Consider the following 27,290-nt stretch of genomic DNA (forward strand, 5'->3'; position numbering starts at 1 on the left):
ACATACACACACACAAAGAAAGAGAGAGAGGGAGAGAGGGAGGGGGAGAGAGAGGAGGAAGAGAGAGAAAGAAAAAGAGAGAAAGAAAAAGAGACAGAAAGATTTTTGCCTTCTATAGGTGTAGGTATAGATCAATAAGTATGTGAGATCGTCACTTTGCTGACTGTAGTCATTTATCAGTTGTCTGGTTGTATTGTGAGAATATATGGTGATTGGCATATGTTTCCATCAGGGGTCTCAGGCCGAGGCAGAGTCTTCCAGCCAGCAGCATGGCCTGGTCCAGAGATGGAAATTATCAAGGTGGGGATTGCATACTTCATAACCAACATTTTTTTTTAAATTGAGGATATCATGTATATATATATATATATTTATATATATATTGAGCCGTGGTGTCTGTGCGTGCATTCGTCTGTCTCCCATTTACGGCGGTCGTTTCCTGCGTTGCGTTTGAAAAGCTGCTGTTTGGTTATTTTGCATTTTCATTTCACTTTTATTGTTGCAATATAGTTGGTCATTTTGTTGTCCCTTCCAATAATCTTTAAAATCACCATGAACATCTGGATTAAAGTAGATTTTATACAGATTTAATACATGGAGTAACATAATTTTAAATAGCTATATTTGTCGTCTTTTTGGACAAATCGAAACTCTGACGCCCAATGTTGCACCACCATTTTGCAGTGGATGGTATAAGTAGCTTAGAGCTTTGGCACTGAGTGAAAGTCAGAGTTGAACACAATTAACTTTGTCCATGAAATAATTTAAAACGAGCAATGCGACTCTGTTACCAATATGTCTCCGCATAGTCCCACAACGGGTAGATGCCCTTGTTCACTGTCCTAAAAATATACAAGTTTGATTTAAATCCCTTCAGCTGTTTTCAATTATCACATCTTCACCACCCATGACAGGTTTCACATCGATCAGTGAAGCAGTTTCAGAGAAGGGATAAAAAAAAAAATCAGCTTTCGAGCTAATATGGCTGCCATACCACATTACATATGACCTTAAAAATGTACACTGCATATATATGGGTAGGGGATCAGGTTTGTGAAGTTTAGTGTTGATCAGATAAGGTTTGTTTTTCTATTCAACATGGCTGCCAAACCACATGACCTGTGATGTCATCATTTTCAAACTATATGCAACAATTATGTTAGATGATATTTGAAAAATTTCGCATCAATAGGGTAAGCGTTTTCAGAGGTATAATTATTTCATATTTTCCTTCAATCCAATATGGTTGCCATACCATGTGACCAATTATGTTTTTGTGATAATCTTTTAATCGACATGCTGAGTCAATGACAAACATAAAGTTTTGAGTCAATCGATTTGGCGATTTGGGAGAAGTTTTTTTTTTTAAATGGTTTTGGGTTAAATCCATTATGGCTGCCAAACCATGCGACCTATGATTTAATAAATGTAATATTTCAATAAAAATGGGTCATAGATTAAGTGCATGCAATTTCAGATTTTTAGGATAAGGAATTCGAGTAAAATATTTTTGGCTGGTATACCACTTCACCTATGATGTCATCATTATCATGCTTTTGTTCCCCCATTGGGAGGACTTGACAATGTGCCACGTTTCAAATTTTTGCATTCAGCATTTTCCGAGAAATATTTTTTAAATTATTTGCGTTTATTCCAAGATGGCTGCCATACTACGTGACCTATGACATCACAATTTTGATAACATTCTGCATGGGTGTCACTCCTACCCTGAAAGTTTGGTCTCAATCGGACATGTGGTTGCTGAGAAAAACGAGGTTTAGTCCAAACGGACGGATGTACGGAAGGACGGACGGACAACCCGAAAACATAATGCCGACAGCCACCTTTGGGGGCGGAGGCATAAAAAAGAATAACAAGTCCATGAAATAATTTAACAGATTAACTTCAACTTTCCCCGTCACTAGGGACAGCCACTTTTGCTTGTTAGTTAATTAATCGAAATTTTAACGTACATAACAAGGTTTATTGATTGGGGTTTATTTCGGCAAAATAACCCAAGAGGGATAGCATAGTTTCATCACCTGTCAAACAAATCGCATAAAGCAGAATGGCTCTGTTTTATCATTCAATCAATGAAACACTTTCCTATTGCAACTCCATGTTTTTGTGCTCACTCTCCAAATCTCACCCTGACCACAGTACTTTTTGCCTGTGTTTTCATTTCCATGTTGGGCCTTGTCAGCTCTCACTACATCAAATTAATATGTCGTCTCTTGCAACCACTTTAATCGTCTCTTGGGATCCAAAAAGATCGGAAAAAAACGTTGTAAAAGAAAGATTATAGGGATTGGGGAGAAGGTCTGCACTGAGTGGGAATTCATTGAGGGAAATAGTTTTTTGGGAATATTTTGAGAAACTCAGGAATGCTTTGTAGGTGTGTTGAGGTGTGAGGGGGCAGTGAAGATGCAGAGTCAAGACAAAGATGTGAAGTATGAATGAAAAGAAGAAAATAGATGTTGGTATAATACCATGTCATGATAGTTATGCATATTAACATGCTGTTGTGTGTGTTATGTTCTCATGTTGGCAGATTGGGATGACGCGTGGACCTAATGGCTATGGCTTTACCATCTGCTGTGATGCACCTGTAAGGGTGCAATCAATTGACCCAGGTACAGTACCACTCTTTCAGAGAGGTGTTAATGAGGTAATTTAATGTAAGCATTTTGATATCTTTGTTGTTTTGATGGTGTAAGTCGTCGCTTTCCAGGAATCTCTTCTCCTCGTTGGAGTGCTCACTAAGCATTGTGCATTGGCTGTATAGTCCAATTTGGGACCCACAGCATCTACCACAACCATCACAGGTATATACTGGTCCTTGCGGAGACGGACGTTGGCAGGTTTTCCTTTCTTGACTCCGCTGTCTCTCGATAGCAAGTCTCCCACATTCAAAGTGGTCCAGGCCTTTGCGGCAAATGTTAAGCCAAGCTGACCTGTTTGTGGCCTGTTGTTCCATACTTGAATTGCGAAATATGATGGGAATAGAGCCTGTGATTGATGCTGTGAAGAGGAACAGGTCGAGATGGTTTGGTCGTGTTGAGGAAGGATGAAAGTGACTGGTTGAGAAGAGTGATGGAAATGAATGTAGAAGGAAGTAGAGGATGGGGAAGACCGAGAAAGACTTGGCTAAAGATGGTGGAAGAAGAAATGCGGGCAAGGGGGTTAACAAGGGGAGATGCAGAAAATAGGGAAAGATGGAGAAGATTGTCATGGGGCCCGCAAGGCTAACCCCCGCTCTCGCAGGGAAAATGGCCTTAAAATGCATGTTGTTGTTGTTGTTGTTGTTGTTGTTCCCAGGTGACAACTTGAATGACACAACACTTGAGTGTAGACTTAAGAACATCCTTAGCACTTTCTTTGTCCACAACGTGACCGTTTACCAAATTTAAGTTGCCCATAGAAAAGCACTCTTGGGATTCGATGTTCTTCCATGCGTATGAGGTGTCCTGACCAGCGAAGCTGGGCTTGCCTCAAGAAATACTCAATTCCTTGGATATGACAGCGGTCTGGGATTGAGGTGTTCGGTATTCTGTCTTGCCAGGTGATGCCACGAACCATGGAAAGGCATCACATATGGAATTGATCAGTTTACATTTGTTGTTTTATGAGTGCCACAGCCTTCACCAAGTCATGGTTCAACAATGGTCTTTGTTTCAGATGCCAACACATTTATATCTGTGCCCTCTGCAGTCCCATTGCATTCATTTCCAGGATTATGAACACCAGTTGCATAAGTTCCCTGTTACAGCAAGACTTGGTGGAAACACATGAAACCATCAAATTAGCCTAGTCAAAAAATCTGAAAATGTGCCTTTATAGAATGATTGAGGCATTTTTGAGTAAAAGCAAGCAAACCACTTTTTCTGGGGTAGTTTTTCATGCTGAATATGAATCTCTTGTTTGCCAAGCCCAAAAATGCGTAATTAGGTCACTAATCAAGGTCAAAGGTCAATGAGTGCAAAATTCAAAATTTTTGAAAAAATGCTTTATTTTACATCCCCTATCTGTACATTTCAATTATTTTACAATATTTTGTCTAGTAAGGTTGCTAAAGCTTTTCAAAATCTTATTTTTAAAGGAAAACGTGAGGACACATCTATGCTCATTTGCCTTTATCTCTGTAAGGGGCGACAATTAGTTTTTGCGTAATTTGCTTGCAGTTTAACCTCTAAATGCACAATGGGGCAGAGTTTTTATGCTCCTATTGATGGTCTAGAGATAGATTTTATAAAGACAGAATCTAAATGTCACCGGTAAACAACATAGGTCAAAGGTCAATGAGTGCGAAAGTCTTGCAATGACGTAACAGTTACTTGCACTTGAAACCATCCCTTTCACTCAACAGTGAAAGTGGCTTCATCTTTCTGACCCCAATGCATTTGCCATGTTTGTCAAATCATTTCCATTCAGACAGAGCAGGGTGTTCTTCAATAGACCCTTAATGATGAAGAATGAATCTAATAGCCTAGCATAAGCCATCTAGTTCGTACCCTAGGCATCAGGCATTAAACATTTCAGGAGTACAGGTAAGGGTCTTTTTAAGATTGTTAAAAAATGAAATATAAAATCAAATGAAAGTAAAGGAATGCATTCTTCTTTGGTGAGATACATGTACATACAAATGTGTAATGTATGCTTGACATCTCACATCATAGGCAGGCCTACATACATGTACATTTACCTAACAGTAGCAAAAAGACAGGCAGGGCATGGGCATTGACGATGAGTGCCTAATGCATCTACCACTAATGAATTAGTGATATCGGTTAGATGTTTTGTCTTGAAGAAGCTTTACTTTGTGTCTTTGAGAATAAGATTAAAACCCGGGCCAACACTGCCTGCGCTTATTCGATCATTTAAGGGCTGTTGCAGTATAACATACAACGTTGTAGTTTTCATGGTCAGAACATGCGTGCCTGGTGTTTAGTTTGGTTTCTGTTTCTCCCTTCAGGCCAACCATGGAACCTATTGCCAGCCTCAAGCGACAGCGTGAGGATGTGTCGTTTGAACTTTGTATCATTTGTCAGGGAACTAGCCAGGTCAAAGATACGATTTTCAACCAGACAAACCAGGGTATTGCTGCCATCAGAGAGGCGACCGAGCTCCGATGCAAACTTAGACACTATGAATTTCGATCAGCCGTGGACAGGCTTTCGACTCTCTTTGCAGAGCCTCCAGAAAGTCTCCCCAAACTTAAATGGCATAAGCTATGTTACTCTGCATACACACACAAGGGGAAAATAAATGCTAAGCTAGCCAAGGAACAATCGAAAAACGAAAAAGATCCTGAAAGAAAGAGTGTTTCGGCTGAAGCATGTCCGTTTTTACGCAGTAGTACTACTAAGATGAACTGGACATTGTGTATGTTCTGCCAGAACTTTGACAAGAAGCAGAAGACAAGTCGTGTCACAACCTTCAAAATGAGTAATGAAATTACGGAAAAAGCTAAATTTGTACATAACATCTTAGTCCGTACTGCAAATGAGAATGATTTAATCTCAGCTGAGGCATGTTACCATGTTAACTGTCTTAGTAAATTCTTTAGGGATGTCAAAAGGGCGGAAACTGAAAGCAAATCAGCAGACATGGCGATATCATGGTTGTGTCAAGAGCTGCGTCACTCTGCTGAGAAAGGGCACGTATTTGAACTATCTGCAGTGTTCGAGAGGTACAAAGAGTTAGCCAGTGAGTGCGACGGCACAATTCCTACATCGTATCTTAGTAGACTGGGGACTTTTAAAGAAACTTTGTCGAATTGCATTGGGGACATTTATGAATTTCTTGTGCTAAGAAATTTGGCGCCTTCAGAGAAACAAACTTTGCTTCTTCCACGACATTTCAGTCACATACCTCTTTCAGAAATGGTGTGCGGTCAGAACAGTGCAGACTATATTCCCATATTTAGACAACAGGATGATCATTTTCTGTCTTTAGTGCACGTTGCTCTGCAACTCCGCAGTGATATCATGTCACATCCTGCATTCGAAGGTTGCGATGTAAGCGAAAAAGCAGAGTTGGCAAGTGTACCACCATCTGTACTCATGTTTGTGAATATCTTGCTTGGAGGCCAAAGTAGTGTCGATGCTGAGTTTGACGAAAGTGAGATGTCTGAAACTGGTTGGGTGAAGAAGACAAGGGTCCTTAGCATTGGACAAGACATGGTCTATGGTGTATGTGGAGACAAGAAGGCACCGCCTAAACACGTTGGAATGGGTATGACGCTGCACCAGTCAACTCGATCAAAGAAATTAGTTGAGCTATTCCATAATGCTGGGCACATAATCAGCTATAACCGGGTTCTTAGGTATGACACTGCCATGGCTGAAAACACTCTGAAAGCGCTTGATCAAGAAACTGGGGCAGTTGTTACCAGCAACCTGGTTTCGGGACGATTTGTGCATTTTTCTGGCGACAATATTGACATCAATGACTCTACCCTAGATGGCAAAAATACATTTCACGCTACTCAGTTAGCTGCCTGGCAGAGGGGGCCATCTGCTGAAAGCGGTCTTGGAGACATCAAACCATCCAATACGTCAACGTTGGATATACCAACAGCAGTTGAAAAGATCCATGAGGTATACATCAACAAGGATACCCTCATTCCCGAGTTTGGTGAGGTTGAAACAGGATGGTTTCTTAGGGAGAAAGATACTGGCAGTGCTCTTCAAGACAGTGAACATCGGGACATGGCATTCTTAGCATCTCGCCAAGGAGAAAGCGAAAGATATTCCTGGACCACGTTCAACCAGTTGCACAGCACTAAGGAGGAACCACCCAAAACTACCATTGGCTATATGCCAATCATACTAGCCCCAGCTCATGAACATTCCACTTTGAACACCATGGTGCGCAGGGCACTACATGTCGCAAGGGCCCTGAATAACCGCTACGCTGTGATAACAGTTGATCAGGGGTTGTATCCCCAACTGATGGAGCTGAAATGGTCAGTGCCCGACTTCAGAGATACCCTAATTCCAAGACTAGGTGGGTTACATATCACTATGAATTTTTTGAAAGTGCTAGGGCAACATACAGAAGATTCTGGTATACATGAGCTGTGGGTTGAAAGTGGTTTACTTGGGCCAAATTCGGCTGACAAGGTTAAAGACGGAAAATCTTACGCAAAAGCAATGAGGGCACACAAATTAACTTGGCAAGCGCTATGGCTAATCTTGATTCCGCAATTCAAAAACATTAGGGCAGCAGCAGGTGGAAAACTTTGTCAAAGTGAGACTTGTTGAAAAATCAACTGATTTCCGAGATCGACTTCCGAAGGTGAAGGCTCCCACGTTTTCCTCACTCTATGAAATAGGAACCAAGAAAGCCAATGGAAAGATCGAAACCACAAAAGCAGACAGAAACTTTTTGCAGAGACTAATTGCAGCGTACAGAGCTGGAAGACCAGTTGAACTGGCTAGAATACTTAACCATGAACTGATGAAGGTGCCAATCAGCATTGTTGATACATCTGGCGAACTTAGAATGGGTGTTAAGGCTATTTTATTTGACATTCTTATCAGGAGTGTATCATGCCCCTCAGAAATCGCCTTTTATGGGCCTTCCTGTTTGATCATTGATGGGCAAGCTGCAGTTATGTCACTTGGAAAACCTAACACGGCGAACACCTTTGGTGATTATGCAGACAAATTTGTAAAGTTCATTTTCTGGCAAGGCCGGGCTTACAGCCGAATTGATGTTACCTTCGATCGATATAGAGACATTTCAATCAAAGTTGGAACTAGGGTCAAACGTACGAAGAAGTCAAGGCCAGTTCGTCGCCTGATTGAAGATAGAGATGTGCCACTCCCCAACAAATGGCCTGACTTTCTCGCATCAACTGAAAACAAGACAGAGCTTGCTCAGTTCCTGTCGAATGCACTCCTGGCAGCGGCACCCCCTGAAAAAGTGGTTGTTGTTGGTGGAGGTTTCGCTTCTGAAACAGAAGTCCAGAGTTCAGATCCTGCAATGAACACTACTTTGCTACAAAGCAATCACGAGGAAGCAGATACCAGAATGATTGTACACTGCCTTCATGCCGATGCACCAAACATTGTGGTCGCAGCGCGTGACACAGATGTGTTGGTGCTGTTGCTTGCCAACTTCAGTAAAATGTCTTGCGTAAAACTTTGGATGAGAGCAGGAACAATTAAGAAACGGAAGTATGTTCCTGTGCATGACATAAAGTCGGAACTTGGACTTGCTGATCATGTCTATGAGACTTTACCAGCATTTCATGCGTTGACAGGATGCGATACGGTTTCATTTTTCTCAGGACACTCAAAGAAAACAGAATGGGATATCTTCCTTGAACACAACAGTCTGCTTCAAGATCTTGGCAAGTTTCCGACACCATCAAAGAAGGTCACAGAAGATGCTGAAAAGTTAATTTGCCATATCTACAAGGAACCATCTGAGAACTGTAATCAAGCCCGCATTAAACTGTTCAACAAATGCCATGCAACGGAGACCCTACCTCCATCTAGTGATGCAGCAAAGTTCCACATAGAGCGTGCAAACTACCAAAGTTTCATTTGGAGAGAGGCCAGTAATCCAATGACAGATCTGCCACCGCCGACTGATTGTGGATGGAAACTCGTTGATGACAAGTTGTCACCGGTTCTTACAACTTTACCGTCAATTCCAAAGGGATGCCGAGAACTTACTCAGTGTGGTTGCAAGAAAGGTTGCAGTTCTGATAGTTGCTCTTGTCGGAAGTGGGGGAAACAGTTCTGCACTGAGGCCTGCAAGTGCAATGCCAGTGAAACACCATGTCGAAACAGGCCAAAGTAGGGGGGGGGGGGGGGGGGGGGTCAGAGCTTACACAGTTAAGCTAATTGGCATTCCCCTGGATGGCTCCTCCTTCCAGCCAATCAGTCTGACAGACTGCAATTGATTCAGGATTAATTAAGAATACATGTGATAATGATCAACTGCCTGCACTCCAAACATGTTTGCCATGAAGTGCATTTTGCGCCTTGTGCCATGTAAGTGCACTTTGCGCCTTGTGACCGTTAGCCTTAATTAAGTGGCTAATTAGTCAAATATTGACATTTAGTGTAGAAAACAATCTTGCTATTATATAGGACTCAGGTAAACCACTTCACTGATGGTATTTAAGGCAACAATTCAAGTGAATTAAAACAGTATGTCAAAAAACGAAAAGTTGCTTCATTACGGATATATTCACAAAAATCTGATTTTTTCCCTTCACAATTCCCTTTACTTTCATAATTGTGAAAAGCTGTAGTAACCTTACCAGACAAAATACTGTAAAATAATTGAAATGTACAGATAGGTGATGTAAAATAAAACATTTTTTCAAAAAATTTGAATTTTGCACTCATTGACCTTTGACCTTGATTAGTGACCTAATTACGCATTTTTGGGCTTGGCAAACAACAGATTCGTATTCAGCACGAAAAACTACCCCAGAAAAAGTGGTTTGCTTGCTTTTACTCAAAAATGCCTCATGAATTCACGTTTCCCAGAAATTTGACTAGTCTAAATAGTAAACTCGATGGTATTCATAGAATACTTACCCTGCGCAGTCAACTTGGTGTGAGCCAACTCTTCTATTTTTGAACGTTTTTTTTTGTTTTTTGATCCAATATGGCTGCCAGACCACGTGAGCGATGACATAAATTTATATTATCTAAATAATTTTTGCATAGATCATGCTCAATAAATTTCAAACTGATCAGACTAAGCGTTGTCCCTGTCGAATTATGACGTCATAATTATGGCACCAATGACGTCATCGTTAACAACACCTATTCCCCATATGGAGTTATTTACAATGAGCCACGTTTCAATTTTTAAAATGCTGACATGGCACATACTTTACTTTACTGAAATGCAGACACAAATGTTTTATTTTCATCAAAAATCGTCGGAATTTCGCCAAATCTGTTTTGGTCGTGTGTTAATTTATACCTCAGCGATTGACAAATCTGAAATCAGAATTTTATTTGCGGCCAAAATGACCCCGTGAGGTCGCTCTTTACTTTGCCTGCTCGTCATGTGCAGAGTTATAATTAATTCCATGCCCACTCTAGAACTCTTCTTCTTCACAAAATAACAACTTCTAGCTTCCAGACCGTACATCTAATCATCTTGAAATTTTGCACACTTCTTCATTACCTCTACTATATTATAAAGTTTCACGTCGATCAATGAAGCGGTTTAAGAGCTATAAATTTTTTAATATTTTCATTTAATTTTTTATATCTGCCAAACCACGTCACCTATCGCAAATTCCAAAAGGTGATTTTAGTAGACTGATATGCTGAACGCATCTGTGAAGGTTCCCCTCGATAGGATCAAAAAAGAGGGAGGAGCTAGGTTTTGAAAGTCTATGCTTGAAAACGTCATAACTCCGAAACCATGTGACGCATGATGTCATGCTCGCTGACTTTTTTGTTCGTCATGGGTATGCGATCTTGCTTGCAAAGATTGGCCTCGATATGTTCAGTCGTTTTGGAGAAAATTGGAATTTAGTGGTTTTTCAGGCTTTTCACTCAAAACAATATGGCGTCCGAACCATGTGACCTACGACGTCATTATAATTTTTATTTCTGCATCCATTTATACGGAGAAGATGCTCAAGAAATTTCATCTTGATCGGATAAAGTTTTTTACTTGTCGAATTGTGACGCCATAACGGCGGCACCTATGACGTCATCATTCACATATGTTATTCGCATGGAGAGTTCTTTGCAAAGAGACCTGTCTCAATTATTGTAAGCACACCTGACAAGAGGCCCAGGCTTCAGACTTTGGCACGCCCACGAAGCTGCACCATTGAATAAAACTGTTCCAACCCATTATGAACACTCATTAAAGTTAACATTGGGAGCTCCTTTTTTGTATCAACTCCTTCTTCCACTTGGCCCGACAAGGCTGGCTTACTGCAGCGTCCATTCAAACATGCTAACTGCACTATTGTAAGGGAGAGCGATTCAGTTTACTATTTCTCTGATTAAATGTTGCCAGGGTCTTATTCCTGGTCGCGGAATGCAGGGCACCACCTCAACAACAACACGGCAAAAATTCCAGTCGTGAGACCTGGCTTGGCAAGGCTCCCATCACATGTGGTCAATGACACATTCAGTTGGCCAAGAGAGCTGTCCCTGCTCCAGCCTCGCACTACCATTATACAATATTGTCTGTCTTGTCTACTGCTCACAGAACTCACCTTTTTCACATTCCCTTTGGAATCACTTTGGAACCATTGCCATTTGTTCACCAAAATGGTCCACGAAGCAATCTTCGTTTGCAGATCAAAAAGAGGATGTAGAAGGTGTTAATGACGAAGTCAGGGAGGTATAATCTTACTAGAATTCACCAAATGTCAGTCCGTCCGTCCGTTCCCAGGTACCGCAAAAACGGCTGCACCGATCGCAACGATACACCTTCATGCCCGTGGGATTCCCACGGGTGACCCCACTAGTAATTCAAATTTGACGAGCCAATTCAGAGACAAATATTTCACATGAGATCGAAAACTCCATGATGGATGACAGCTTTACGACTCATTATTGGTAGATAATGGGCAGTGGAAAACCTAATAGCACACCAAATTTTAAATGTCGCTCCTCCTCTCCGACTGCTCTTGCAAATCTGGTGCCATTTTGGGTTCATTAGTCACGGTCTTTCGAGAGCTTGCTTATTAATAAAGGTACTAATTTTTTTAAGATTTCAGGCATGCCATGAACATTCCTGTAGGTCATGCATGGATGGTTTGCATGGTGGGCTATTTCTTTGAGCATTTAATAGTTGCTTGCAGTTGACAGTCGCCTTACCTATTTCACTCTATGTATGTTAGGATTGACGCACACCTTTTTTTTCTTTAAAAAAAATTTTTTTTTAATATACAAGATCGAGGCTCGTGAAAGAGCCAACATTAGTCACGAAAAAAAAACGGACACATAAAACATGTAATAAGGGGAGCAGGAGACAAGATGGGGAGAGAGGGGGAAGCACACAAGTACAACATTTGAGAGCAGGATCATCGGGAGATCTGTGGGAGGGAGGAAGCTTGGGGGGAGGAGGCGTGGGATGGGGGGGGGGGGGGGTGGGAGAAGTATAATACACATGGACACTGCCAGGGCTTCCAGGAATAAAAAATTTTAAAAACCACCTTTAGAGGCCATTTTTCCCCGCAAAGCGGGGGTTGGCCTTTTTCGGGAACCGTGGTTGTTGTTGTTTTTCGGTCCCCTATTTGAAGCAATGTTTTACGGCCGGATGCCCTTCCTGACGCCAACCCTTTTTGCCGCCTTTAACGACAAACAGGGAATTACCAGTGAACTGGTACTCAATTAGCCGACCTCGGAAGGATGACAGGCTGAGTCAACCCCCCTGGCGTTAATTCAGCGATCGACCGGGATTCGAACCCAGGATCCTTGGATCCTAAGCCGGCACCCTAGCCGCTAGCCCAACACCAGGGATTCCAGGCTTCCAGGAATGAAGTTGTTATTTCAAAAAAGTAGATCTGGGGTGAATTAACGGGGGTAGAAAAAAATCAAGGTTTTGGATGGGGGAAGATATGATTAATAATAAGATTAATAATACCATACTAGCAAGTTACCCATGCCCCGCACAGGATTCTAAATGGGCGTAGGATTCTAAATGGGCGTAGGGATGGAGACGAAAAAAAAATGCAAATGGCGACCTCTGTCATTGAGCCGGCAAGCTGGGAGCAACAATTTGCATTTATTGCCACATCTGATGCAATTTAACAGCTCTAATGGTGGCAAGGTGCTCCGTTTGAAACTGTTTGTTTGATATGACGTAGGTAGTTTTTTGATGCTTAGGGTCAGTAATTTAAATTTATATTGGTGTCAAACCCAGTGACCAATTGCAAATGAATATTAGGACTAACTTTAATTGTACAGTAAGCCACAATCTTGATGATGTGGAAAAATACTATTTTTACTTGCAAAATCGAAGATTTTTCAAGTATATTGGTTGGTCTTATGCGTTATTCTGTCTGTCTATTTTGTCTGTCTGTCAATCGCCTACAGGTCACAATTTAAAACTGATCTTCACAAAACTTCACCAGATGTTACAGTTGGTCATAAGGAAGAAGCCTATTGATTTTGAGGTCAAAGGTCATCTTGAGGTCAAAATATCTAAAATTGTCATTTTTCATCCGATTGATTTGAAAGTTGAACAGCATTTGCATATTGAGTCACTAAACTGGGAAACCAACTATTTTTGAGGTCAAGAGGTCAAAGATCAACTCAGGTTCAAACTTCTAAAATCATCAATTTTCATCTGAAAAATAATCGATTTTCATCCATTAACTTGAAAATTCAACAGCAATAACATAATGCATCACTGATTTGGGAAACCAACTATTTTGAGGTCAAAAGGTCAACTCAAGGTCAAACATATAAAATCATCAATTTTCATCTGAAAAATAATAATTCTAAATCCGATTGACCCGATCTTTGATTAAAATCGTAAATTTTAATCTTAATGCAATGGACAATTTGATGTCTCCATGGTAACTGTTTTTTGGAAGATGGAGAAGGGGTGGATTTTGCAAGTATTGTGCTCTGCATGACGTCTTTCTTGTTTCTTTTGTTCATTTCCCATGTTCTATATGCCACCCTCTTGTGTGTTATAAGACAGATAGAATCACTGTTGTCAGAAGATGACAATGAAGATGAGAATTAAGGGATGGAATACTGTTAATTCCTCAATTAATTCCTCAACGGAATACTGTTCTCCCCTCTGGGCCGGTGCTCCTGCCTCACACCTAGCTCGGCTTCACGCTGTTGAAACCAAAGCTTTCAGAATCATTGGAATCTCCTGCGATGAAGCTAACGAGGGCCTTTCACTTAATCACCACAGGCAGGTTGGTGGTCTTTCCGTCTTCTACCGACTCCTCTCCGGCCTTGCTCCCCCAGCTCTCTCTGTGCTCTGTCCCCCAAATATTCCTACAGGTCACGCAAGATCTGCCAGCAACCCTCTTATGGTTAAACTGCCAAAATCAAGACTCTCTGCTCACCTTCACTCCTTCATTCCTCTTTTTTCCCACCTCTGAAACAAACTCCCTCACTCTCTTCAATCCCACTCCTCCCTACAGGTCTTTAAAACGGCTGTTCACCACCATCTCTTATCTTCCCCCATCCAAAACCTTGATCTTTTCTACCCCCGCTAATTCACCCAAGATCCACTTTTTTGAAATTCCAACTTCTTTCCTGGAAGTCCTTGCAGTGTTGATGTGTTTTATACCTCTCCCACCTTCCCCCAAGCCCTCTCCCTCCCACAGTTCTCTCGATGTCCCGGCTCTCAAATGTTGTGTTTGTGTCCTTCCCCCTCTCTCCCCATCTTGTCTCCCACTCCCTTTATCATATGTTTTCTGTGTCGGTTTGACTTTTTGTGTGATTAATGTTAGCTCTTTCACGAGCCTCGATCTTGTATTCAAAAAAAAAATTATGAAATAACCATTCAAACTGCTGCTAGGCCCTGATGCTGTCGGTTCCCATAACGCCATTTCTTCAATCACCCAGGAGGATCAGCAGCAAGAGTTGGCCTCCTGTCTCTGGACACCATTGTTGGGCTGAATGAGCGACCGGTGGACGGTTGGAAGTGTGTTGAGCTGGCAAGTGCCATACGGTAAGACTACAGCGGAAAAGGAATGGGATCTATTTTTTTCGAAACTATTCTAAAAGAGAAATCTTTTTTTTTTTTTCCCGGAACTGTTAGTTCAGTGAAAATTCCCCTCCCATCCCCACCTTCTTAGAAACAGCATTTTTCCCATAGCCAGTCCCCTCCTTGATTCCCAGTTGATATGTCTGACTTGCCCGAGGGGGTGAATGAAGAAGGGTGGGTGGGAAGATGTCTTGAGAATTTTGTTTCCAAACACAGCAGAATGCTTCCTGCCACACTGTCCTCACCAGCAAATGATTGGTGTTTCTAGAGGTTGTTTTTCTGTTTCTGTCACTATTTCTGCCTGAGTTTTCCTTTGGCCTTGCTCTTTTTCTTCATGTTATATGTTAGTGTGGAACAGATATGTTTTATAAAATCTTTGTCATAGTCAAATGTCATGTCTAGCTGCTACCTTCCTTATTTTGTTGTCCGTCTCTTCTGGCAGAAACTGTCCGTCGTCAATCACAGTCACAGTCCATCGGTTGCACCATCGTCTCACAGTCAGCGCGAAAGCACCATCGACAGAGATTCCATTTCCTCGTGTCGCCCGAGTCTCCTCGCAACATTCTCCTGTGAACTTCCCAGAAGCTGCAGCCACCGCCCAAGCGCTCTCTCTCGACGGCCACGATCAGAATCCCCCCGTTCCTGTCTCCCGGCGCCTCGAGCCTCTCGGGAAGGAGACTCGCGTAGACCCTGAGTTCCAAAGTCACGGGGTGGGAGCTCAGGGTCGGTTGTTGGGCCAGTTCGCAGGTACGCCTGTGTTGAAAGGTTGTAAAAATGTGGGACGAATCGCTGCCGAGATGGACGAAAATCGGAACCATGTCGATCATTTAGGAGCCAACCTTCGACCAGCCAACTGTACGGGAGCAGACTCTGTGGCACGATGGCAGGTGGACAACATTTTTAGTTTATATTATCAATGAATACCTATTTTATACCCAACCCTCCTTCATTTGTTTCATTCACAAACATTTCATCTATCTCTTGTCCCCTCTCCCAAAATCCTCCATACACCCCTTCTTTTCCTCATTTTATTTCATGATCCACACCGTCCCCTCCTTTTTCCTAGGAGGCATATTTAATATGTAGATAGGCTAAAAACTAGTTTCAGAAGAATCGAATATTCACCATGGAACATAATGAAAACCCCATGTACTACATATTGTTGCACCAGACATCGTCAGTAAAAAAACAAATATGTTTCAGCCTGAGAACTGTTATCATCTGAGAAGTTCCTGTAAAATTATAAAGAAAAGCATAACACCTCGGTTGAGCTCTGTTTACCATAACTATCAGTTTTAGTCCTGATGATATCATAATCAACTAGAAAAGCACTCGGTGGAGAGAATACCGCCGCCTGATTGGCCACATCACTCAATGGTGAAGAATCACTTTTAAAAATTAAATAATTATCATATCCGAATCCATATTCAGATCTTCACCAAAATCGAATCGATTCTTCCTTGTCACACACACAACCTTTCCACCAAGGTTCGTCCAAATCCATCGATAACCTTTTGAGATATCTCACAATGTATAGTTTTTGGCCACATCTTCCAATGGTGAAGAATCACTTAAATAATTTAATAATTCTCATATCCGAATTCATATTCAGATCTTCACCAAAATTGAATCTATTTGTCCTTGTCAAACACCCAACCGGTCCACCAAGTTTCGTCCAAATCCATCCATAACTTTTTGAGACATCCCGCAATGTCTAGTTTTTGGCTACATCTCCCAATGGTGAAGAATCACTTAAATCATTTAATAATTCTCATATCCGAATCCATATTCAGATTTTCACCGAAATTGAATCTATATGTCCTCGTCAGACACCCAACCGGTTCACCAAGTTTCATCCAAATCCATCCATATCTTTTTGAGATATCCTGCTATGTATCGTTTTTGGCCCGATCTCCCAATGGTGAAGAATCACTTTAAAATTATAGTAGCCGGATCCGAATCTTCACCAAAATCTAATCATTTCGTCCTTGTCACATTCGCTACATCTCTGCCAAATTTCGTCCGAATCCGTCCACAACTCTTTGAGATATTTTGTTCACAGACAAACAGACAGGGGTGAAAACATAACCTCCATCCACACTTCCTACAGACTAAAGTTTACGTTTTGTATCCCACTGATAGGCCAGATTTGGATCTGGATCTGAACCAAAATCGAATTGGCTTGTTCTTGTCACCTAACTAACTCATCCACCTGGTTTTGTCATAACCCATCCACAAACTTTAGAAATAACATGCATAAGAGAACGATGGGGAGAGTTTTGTTGGTCCTGGGATATCAGAGGAGTTCAGTCGGTTTGAGGAAGGGGAGCGCTCAGCCCACTCCTGTATGTCATGGTGATGGAGCGTGTAAGCATCAAGTTAAACATGAAAGGTATTCTGGAGAGGATATTGTATGTGGACGATCTGGTTGTTGTGTGGGAGAGTGAGCAGGAGGTGCAGGAAGTACTGGGGTAGTGGAACGAAGCATTTGATAAACATGGGCTGAAAATGAGCATGGAGAAGATGATTGTGATGTAAATTGGGCAGCAGAGAAAAAAATGAATATCAGGTTAGAGGGAAAAGAGATCAGAAAGGGAAATAGGTTTGAGTATCTGGGTGGAACAGTGACCAGGGACAGTAAGCCAGAAGTAGAGGTGCGGAGGAGGTTTCAGGTGGGTGCGAATGCGTGTAGGGAGTAATGGCAGACAGTAATATTTCAAGGAGATTGAAAGGGAAGGTTCTGATGTCGTGTGTATCTCTGGCCAACCTTTACGGTCTGGAGACGGTGGCACTGACAGAGAGACAACAACAAAGGCTGCAGATTTGAAAAAACAATTGGGTAAGGGGGATTGAGGGAGTAAAGAGGGTGGATAGAAGGAGAATGGATGAACTAAGGGAGGAGATTGGTGTGCAGATGAGCTTGACGGAGAGATTGGTGAAATGTCATCTGAGATGGGCTGGACATTTGGTGCGGCTGGGGGAAGAGAGAATGGCAAAGGGAACAAATAGGTTGAGGGAACAAGGTAGGAGGAAAAGAGGTAGACTGCAGTTGAGATGAGAGGATTGTGTGAAGAGGGATGTCAGGAAGGTGGGGATGGTTAGAGATTGGAGAGAGATGGCTGAGGACAGAGGGGAGTGGAGGAGTATTGTGGTCAAGGCAGATCAGGAGCTTGGTGCCATCCTACCTCACCCCTTATAAAGGGAAGAGGAGGAAAACAACAAAAAATGTTTTACGTATATCATTTTTAGCCAGATCTCCCAATGGTGAAGATTCCCGCAAACAATTGTAGTATCAGGATATGGATTTGGATCTTCACCAAAATGCAATCAATTCGTCGTTGCCACACACACAACCTGTCCACCAAGTTTTGGCTCAATCTGTCCATAACTTCTTGAGATATCCTCCCCACAGACAGACAAACAAACAAAACGGTCAAAACATAACCTCCGTTCACCTTTGGTGGCAAAGGTAACAATGGAACGGTTCACATTTATGCCTCCCTTTCCGAACCATATCAGTCACATTGTTTTTAAAGGAGTTCATTTTCTCATCCAATAAAAAGTTGTTCAATTCCGAGTCGATTTATTATGTTGCCACCTTGCTCTCTGTTGTTCTGCTCTTCCATAGGCCTCGATACCTATACAAAAGAGGAACTGCATGCATTTATTGTTTTGCTTGTTAAAAATCCAAAAATGGTAATACAAACATGAAACTCGATCGCTTCATTGGTTCTGACAGAAGGCTGTTCTGTTGCAGGTTACATGTTCAGTGGAAACCTCGTCAGATTCTACCGATGGTGAGATATGGAATTTGTCACTTTATCAATGCTAGATCAGCAAATCCGAATAAATACCTGCCAGACCCAGTGTGGACACTCTGACCATTACATCACCACAGTGGTGGTGGAGTTGTGGTGAAAACGTACCGTTATGTCAACGCTGAAGTACTTAGGGCTGTGGCGTTTCTGGGTTTTCTGGTGGTATGATTCGAAAAGTGTCTGAGTTTTTGTCATTCACAGAGGATGTCAATTTTTGTCGTTCATGGACAATGTACAGTGATAGGAGGTCATAAGCTTTTCAGGTTTACAGATGGTTTATAACGGTAAGTGTTGTAGTTTGAAAATCAGGATGCCGCCGAGGTAGAGACAGGTGGGAAGGCATGCCTGGATTCACCCCCTTGGAAGAGTTTTGGGTGGAGGCTCGGAGACACCTTACATATAGGTTTTTGGAAACAGAATTTGTGTTTCGCAGCAGCGTTTTGTCTACCCAGTGAGACATGCCTTCTTTCTTCATCATCTATTATAAGCATGCAAAATGACATTATACTGCCTTTAGAGGCCATTTTCCCCTACAGAGTGGGGGTTCGCCTTTTTTTGGGCACCGTGGTCCCCTTTTTGAAGCAATGTTTTACGGCCGGATGCCCTTCCTGCCACCAACCTTGTTAGTCGCCTCTTGCGACACACAGGGAATTACCAGTGAACTGGTACTCAATTTGCCGACCTCGGAAGGATGACAGGCTGAGTCAACCCCCCTGGCGTTAATTCAGCGATCGACCGGGATTTGAACCCAGGATCCTAGGATCCCAAGCCGGCACCCTAACCACTAGCAAAATGACATATTGTACTGCATTTATCATCGGGTCATTTAATAACATTTAAAAATGCTTAATTTTCCAAATTCCTCCATTAGGAACACCGCTCGTGTTCTTCTTCTTCATTTACTCAGAATTATGGACCAAGGTTAAATGGAAGGGGAGAAGCAAGGTGTGCAGTGGGAATTGAGGAGGAATTAAAAGCTTTTTGGGGCTTGAGGAGGGTAGGGAGGCCATATAGGAGGGAACTGCAACTGATGACATGATTGGCATGGCCAGGCAGGGAAAAAAATTTATGGGAAGGAAAAAGTTTTAAAATGATCTCGACCAATGCCAGAAGTTTTAATTTTAGGATGGAATAGATTGAAGCTAAAGTAGGTAGTGTAGAGTAATGATATAGTTGTATTAAGTGGAAACAGTTTGATGCACAGAGAGATTGGAGGACACAACTACATGGATACAAAACGTATCACTATAATAGGAAAGAGAGAATAAGTGCACGGATGTGGGTAAAACCAATGTTGACTTTAGCAGGGCATTGATGTAGAGGATTTTTGAATGGAAAAATGGGAAATTGAAATTTTTTAGGAAAAATGGGTCAATTTTTATCTTGATTGTTAAGTGTTAGATGATACAGTTTTTCAGGTGTAGAAGGTGGGCTGGAGGGAGTAGGCAGGATGAGTCGTCAGGAGCATGCTTAAGATGCCAGAAGACAGAAAATTATGTCAATCCATGTTTGGGTCACCTCTACCCCTCTGAATTGTGGTGCTGATGTGGCAAAGCCTGTTTGATTTTGTATATCTCAATCCTTGGGTGAGCGCAGGAGCGAACTCGCATTTGACGCGAATGTCAGCGAACAGCGGTCAGGGAATATAATTAAATTACAAAGATTGAGAGACCCAGAAAGTAAAATAGTGAAATGTTAAATTTATTCGGTCACATTACAAAACATGAATCAATAAGGATGTTTAAGTAACCTTGTTTACAAATGAAAAGTCAAACAGGATTAATCACAACGTGGAGAGATCTTCATCCATTAGTGGAAGCCAATGGATGAAGATGGAAAATAATGTCTGTCTCTTTGTCGATCTGTCTTACAGCCATTCCAAAGCGTTTGGAGCATGATTCCAAGCAATCAGAAGGAAGTGTCGAGGACAGCTCAGCTGGCAGGCATGTTGCTTCTCATTGCCTGAAATCGTCACATCTCCAATCCCGTCAGCAAAGCATACAAGGCCTAACGCAGCTTGGAATTACCCTGCAAAAGCCCCTCGTTTTCCCGTTGTCTGTGCAGGTGTGTCGTCTGCTCTCCCTAATAGCAAATACAAGTGCAGTCGCCTTGACATTGCAAGAATCGCGTCAGAGAGATTGTGATTATTTGATTTCACTTTTTATATCCAAAATGAAACCAATCAACAATTTGTCTCATTGTTTGTCTCGTTAATGTATGTACATTTAACCGATTTATTTATGGATCCAGAATGCTGATGACACATCCACAGCCGAAAGTCGGAGGCTTTATGTTTTTGTGTTGTCCGTCCCCTGCTGTCTTTTCTACCGTACGTTCGTTATTGTTTTTCCGTTACTACAATAACTTGTGAACCAATGAAGAAATTTCGACCAAACCTAACACAAGTATGGACTGCAATACAAAGATGAACTGATTAAATTTTGGATTCAAAAGATCCCAGGTGTGAAAACTTAATTCAACAAAAATTGAATGCGCTTTGAAAATCATTTTTTCAGACCATAACTCAATTTAGAAGCAATTGATATTTTCTCTCTTCTCGTTATATCTTTTCTGTCTCTCGCTCTTTCTCTGTCTCGCGATGTCTCTTTCCTGTCTCTTTCCAGTATAGTTTGACATCACATTCAAAAAGAGTGATATTCAGAAGGGAATTAATGTAGAAGATTCTTCGTGGAAAAATGGGTCATTTTATTTATTTATTTTTATCATTAAGTGTTAGATGAGACACCTTTTCAGGTGTGGGAGTATCGATAGATGAAACACATATCCGTCAACAGGTGGAGGCAAATACATCAGCACATTCACGTCAAATGCTATTTTCTAGTTTTAATATTTGCTGAGGGTATATTTAATATTTAATATTATTATTAATATATTAAATATCAAATCATTATTAATATTTGCCGTAAATAAAATTAAGTATACTAGCAACGGTACCCGCCCTATGGGCGGGGCTTCAATTAGGAAGCCCAAATGAAAAGGCAAAATATCAGACATTGAAGTTTTATTTTATTTTAAACGATTCATATAAACACCCGTTAAATCATATCACACGTAAATCATCAAAATCTAAACAGTATTTGTAGAATTTCAATAAAAGCCACATCACTGTTCATATCGGTAAATATTATTCCATTGTGTTTGGAAAAACTGGAAAATTGGAAATTGGAAAAATTGGGGAAAAAATGGAAAAAACAATATCGCCTATTTTACTCCAGGGGGTCCCAGGATTGCCGACCCAAAATTTCGTTACGACCGGTTCAGCCGTTTTTGCGGTACCTGGGAACAGACAGACAGAAAGACATTTGGTGAATTATAGTAAGATGTATGTGTATATGTATTAAGCATATGTACATATGTACGTAGAAAGTATATGTGAGGGTTTGGGTAAATAGTATTAATATTTGCATATTTGTATGCCATCAAAACAAATCCTTCGCTTGACTGAAGAGATATGGATGGGAGCATGAAATGTGAGAGGTTGGGTTGGATTTGCTTGATATTCCAAAATAAGCAAAACATTTCATATTGCTGAGATCCAATATACTGTATTTAATGTGCACTTTATGTCCTTGTAATTTGCTTAAAAATAGATTTTAAAAAGTGAATAAAATGCTCTATTGGAGTTAGTAAATCTTAGCTTGCTTGGTTTGACTTTTTTCATTCAGCAAAGATGCAGATAGACCTTTTCCAGTGACGTGTGTGTGTGTGTGTGTGTGTGTGTGTGTGTGTGTGTGTGTGTGTGTGTGTGTGTGTGTGTGTGTGTGTGTGTGTGTGTGTGTGTGTGTGTGTGTGTGTGTGTGTGTGTGTGTGTGTGTGTGTGTGTGTACATATGTGTATATGTGTGTGTGTGTGTGTATATGTGTGTATGTATGTGTATATGCATGTATATACATATGTATGTGTATATGCATGTGTGTGTGTATGTGTCACTTCTGTGTGTTTTGTATGTAGGAGGATGCACATGTTTTTTTTTAGATCAAAAGGGCAAAGGTCAAGGTTGCGTAAAATCACCAATTTTCACACAATTGACCTGAAATTTGAAGAATTCGCATATTGGGTTACTCAATTGGTTAACCAATCAAAGGGTAAAAGCCGATTGTTTTTTTTATATCAAAAGGTTAAAGGTCAAGTTTGCATAATATCACCAATTTTCACCCGATTTACCTGAAATTTAAATAATTTGCATATTGGGTCAGAGTTGGTTCACTTATCAAAATATAGGAGTCGATTGTTTTTTTTTAGATCAAAAGGTCAAAGGTCAAGGTTGCATAAAATCGTCAATTTCCATGCAATTGATCTGAAATTGTAAGAATTTGCATATTGGGTCACAGAATTGGTTCACCAATCAAAAGCGAGAAGCTGATTTTTTTTTTTTTAGATCTAAAGCTGAAAGGTCAAGATTGTATAAACTCATCTACTTTCATTTTGTAGGCCTATTTATGTCAAACTGTTTTCATTGTTTTGATCCACTGAAGAAGAAGAAGACGTCTAAATAAAACGGATGCGGGTGGGCTTTGCATTTTCAGATGCTTTCTAGTTTACTTTGTGAATACTGACTTTGACACAAAATTTAAGTAGTCCGTCCGTATGTTAGTAACATTAGGTATGTTGAGCAGGCCATAGCTGATTGATGGTTAAGTGAGCCGAAGATTCTAGCTATACTGTACGTCTTGTCTTGTTTCGGTGAACCGATCAGTGGCAGAATGGAACAAAATAACCTCCTAACTGAGTTTATAGTCTCAAATGAGAAAATGGTATGGAATTCCATTTGTTATAATGAAAGACATTGATGGATCTTTAAAAACTTTAATTTCGTTAACTTTTCTGATACTTTCAGAAGTTTCATTTTAATTATATTAATGCTGATTGGGTCATTCAAACCTCATGGTACAGTACAGGTAGAAATACATGATGGAGTCATGCATTTTTACCATTGCAAGATGCAGAATGAGCAAATCACAAAATTTTATCATTCCGTCATTGATTCATGCATCCAAGCATTCGATGTTGCATCCATTCACTTCTTGTTTGATTGAGGGGTACTAATGGGGGGGGGGGGGGGGGGAGGGGGAGGATAGAAAGGATCAAGGTTTTGGATGGGGGAAGCGAAGAGATAGTGGTGAACAGCTGCTTTGAAGACGTGGAGGGAGGATTGGGATTAAAGAGAGTGTGGAAGTTTGTTCCAAAGGCGAGAAAAAAAGAGGAATGAAAGAGTGAAGGTGAGCAGAGAGTCTTGATTTTGGCAATTTCACCAGAACAGGGTTGCTGACAGAACTTGTGACAGAGCAGGGGGTGCTAGGCCAGATAGGAGTCGGTAGAAGACAGAAAGACCACCCACCTGCCTGCGGTGAGCGAGTCAGAATCAGCGGCATCGCGGGAGATTCCAATGATTCTGAATGCTTTGGTTTCTACAACGTGAAGCCGAGCTAGGTGTGAGGCAGGAGCCCAGACGGGAGAGCAGTATTCCATCAAGCTGTGGATGAAAGCTTTGTATGTGGTGAGGAGCTCAGCAGTGCCCAGAAAGGACTTCGCACGACGGACGATTTCCAGTCGGCGACTGGCTTTGGAGGCCAGCTTGGAAATGTGTTTTTCCCAGGAAAGATCATGGCAGATAGTGAGACCCAAAAGCTTGAGTGACAGAACTTTTTCGAGAGGATTGCTAAGAAAGTAGATGGGAGGGTTTTCAAGACAGTCTTTATGGAGAGACAAAGTGAGAGTGTGAGAGTCAGAGAGACCAGTTATGAAGATTAGAAAAAGCATAGGGCCCAGAACACTGCCTTGAGGAACACCAGCCTGTCCAGGAAGAGTAGGTTTATTCCATTCAGAGCAACACGTTGACTATGACAGGAGAGGAAGTCCGCAGGCCATGCATGAATATTTCCATGGATACCATAAGAGAAGAGTTTGGAGGGCAGGGTGGGGTGCCAGACTGTATCGGAGGCACGAGATATCTCAAGGGAGATATCTCTGATCTTTGGACTGCATTGAGGACTTCTATCCGTTGCTGAGACAGCAGAAGCAGCATGTCCAGGATAGAGTGGCCTGGTGCAAATTGATGATCTGAGATCAAGCCATTGTATAAGTGGAAGGATTTAATGTTCGAAGCGATGACGGATTCAATGACCTTTCTGATGATCGGGCGCAAGCTGATTGATTTATAACCAATCCAGTAGATGGTGTTGTAACCAGTAGTGTCTCAGGAAGGATAATGCGTCTTGTCATTTCTTTCTCAAAATGTCGGACTGGGAATTCAGCTGGGAGAGAGACAAGTGTCACAGTCACAGTCCACGTCACAGCATGTCTTTCCATACATCTCTCTCTCCCTTGGAGAGGAAGTTTCGCCCTTCTGCATCAGTGGCAAGTACGATGAAGTGTCATTGGAATTTTGAGCAAAACTTCAGGGAAACTGATATATGAAGAAGTTGGTAATGGATCAGATTTTAAAATACATCAATCGATGCAATTAATATTAACAATATCAAAACCACTCCCTGCTACGTATTCATCTAATGTTCACCAGAAGAGTAGTGGGAACAGTTTAAATCTGTCCGGCAGGAAACGACTGCAGAAGTGGTTGGCTTTTCAACCAGAAGAAACCAACATTGATTTGATTGAAATTATGTGGAAATTCAGGGCCTTCTTTAAAAGAAACACTCTTGTTACAATAGATTACTTGCATGACCTGATGACCAGGCTGTGAAAGCCACATATAGGGAAGCTCACAGCACTCTGCAAACCAACGTCCGAGACATCAAAAACGACTGTGGTGTACAGCACTCGCTGAGAGGACAGAGATGTATGCAGATATGAGAGAAATGAAATCCTTTTATGAAGTCTTGAGATCTGTATATTTACCTCCCTACCAGGTGCAGGCACCACTGAAATATTTGGATGGTAGGACACTGCTCACAGACTGGTGACCAGACAGTGCAGGAGATGTCCATCACAAAGATCTCTGAGAGGGAAGTGAAATTTGAGCTGGATGAACCACCAACCCGTGAGGAGCACAATTAAACAATGTACAGCACCATTTTTGGCTTTTGTTTCTCTGAGGCAGCAAAAGCTTTTGGCCTCACCATTAACATAAATAAAACAGAAGTGCTGCATAAACCCTGCCCCTGAGGAAATTACAATCCACCGCCGATTAGTATTGGCCTGAGTGGAACTGTTTACCCATCTCGGCCATATCAACATCAACTGGATTCTTCCAGAATGGTTATCTAACAGTTCCTTTGGCTGTGTCTCAAAGCATGTCTGGCAGAAGCATTCGCTGCACATTTCGACCAAAATTCAAGTGTAGAAAGCAGTTGTAATCACTACCCTCGTATATGGGTTTGAGTCATGGGTTATGTATTAGAAACAAATCTGACTGACAGAACACTTCTATCAACGCACTCTTCCATCCATTATGAACATGAGATGGCAGGATTGCATCATAAACAATGAAATCCTTAACGGAGCGAATATTCCCAGCATGGAATGCATTCATTCTCATGTAGTGCCAATTGTGCTGGGAAGGACATGTGTGTCATGTATGGTGGACCCCAGAATACCAAAAGCAGTGCTCTGTGGTGAGCTATGCCTTGGGAAGCGAGACCGACAGATGCACCATATAAAAACTTCAAAGACCACCTGAAAACACAGCTCTCTCGGGCTGACATTGACCAACGGATGTGGGAGCAGGAAGCTGCTGACAGAGACAGCTGGCGTGCAACAAGCAGGGAAACAATGTACAACTTTGAAATAAATAGGCATGAAACTGCTGAAAAAAGGTGCAGGCAAAGTGTGTGTGGTGCATCATATATATATATATATATATATATATATCATAAGCTCCAGCAGTTGTTCAGTAAAGATCGTACTTGGAATCTCATTTTGCTCAGAATATGGACTACGCAGTGTTTTCTGAAAAGACTGAAGTGCTTCTTGTTCTACAGCCCCTGGACCTCCACGCGCCAGTTCGTACCCTGCTCTGCACACAGGAAGCATGCCTCAGGACTCCTGGGGGCTTGCAACCGGTGAGTGTTACTATGTGGAACAAAAATGCCGATGATGGGGATCTGTGATTTAATGAAACAGCATCATGGGATGCATTGTCGAACGGTTTGTTATGCACACAACTGCACAAATGGCTGCATGAACCTACTCTTGAAAATCCTGTTGTAGACATGAGCAACAGCCAAGTGTGAGATGTAATCTTGGTTCTGCTATTTGTTTATCTGAATAACTCAGTGAATGGCTCATATATCCACTCCCACGGCTTTCTGGCAGTGATGGTCTTTAGATTTCCTATGAGTGGTGCTCGTTCTGCTATGGCTGTTCCACAAAACAATTATCCTATGTTTCCAAGCAAAAATGACTCAAATGACCGATTTCGCTTATCTATAGGACGTGGGCACTTTTGCTTCTGATTACCTTCGCAAAAGCGGAAGGTTATGTTTTGATCGCTGTGTATTTATTTGTATGTCTGTGTGTGTGTGTGTATGTTATTCGCATAACTCAAAAAGTATTCAACCGAATTGCATGAAATTTGGTGGGATGATTGGTTATTATACGGGACACATTTGATTAGATTTTGGGAGCAATCGGGTCAAAGGTCAAGGTCAAGGTCACGAAAAGGTCAAAATCGTATTTTTGTTGTTCTGTTCCCTACACTCCCATGCCAAGTACAGAACAGTAGCTGCGGCGAAGGTATGCGCTCTACCGAGTGCCCGTTCTAGTTTTACTTGTTATTTATGTTTTCGTGGCCCTCACTGCTGAATTGTG

General features: G+C 41.6%; 1 protein-coding gene across 3 annotated transcripts in view; it reads left to right on the forward strand.

Annotated features, from left to right (window-relative positions):
• The window catches only part of LOC137438829 (regulator of G-protein signaling 3), a 305,803-nt gene that overhangs the window by 172,061 nt on the left and 106,452 nt on the right, over positions 1–27,290 (forward strand). For all 3 annotated transcript variants that reach the window (XM_078767307.1, XM_078767304.1, XM_078767306.1), the window contains exons 8-14: positions 233–300; positions 2,552–2,633; positions 14,544–14,649; positions 15,128–15,572; positions 18,443–18,482; positions 20,377–20,567; positions 26,462–26,542. In XM_078767307.1, the coding sequence (XP_078623433.1) occupies positions 233–300; positions 2,552–2,633; positions 14,544–14,649; positions 15,128–15,572; positions 18,443–18,482; positions 20,377–20,567; positions 26,462–26,542 (1,013 nt within the window). The remainder of the gene's footprint in view (positions 1–232; positions 301–2,551; positions 2,634–14,543; positions 14,650–15,127; positions 15,573–18,442; positions 18,483–20,376; positions 20,568–26,461; positions 26,543–27,290) is intronic.

The sequence above is a fragment of the Myxine glutinosa genome, chromosome 13, assembly GCF_964187855.1.
Source record: "Myxine glutinosa chromosome 13, kmMyxGlut1.1, whole genome shotgun sequence".
Classification (NCBI taxonomy): domain Eukaryota; kingdom Metazoa; phylum Chordata; class Myxini; order Myxiniformes; family Myxinidae; genus Myxine; species Myxine glutinosa.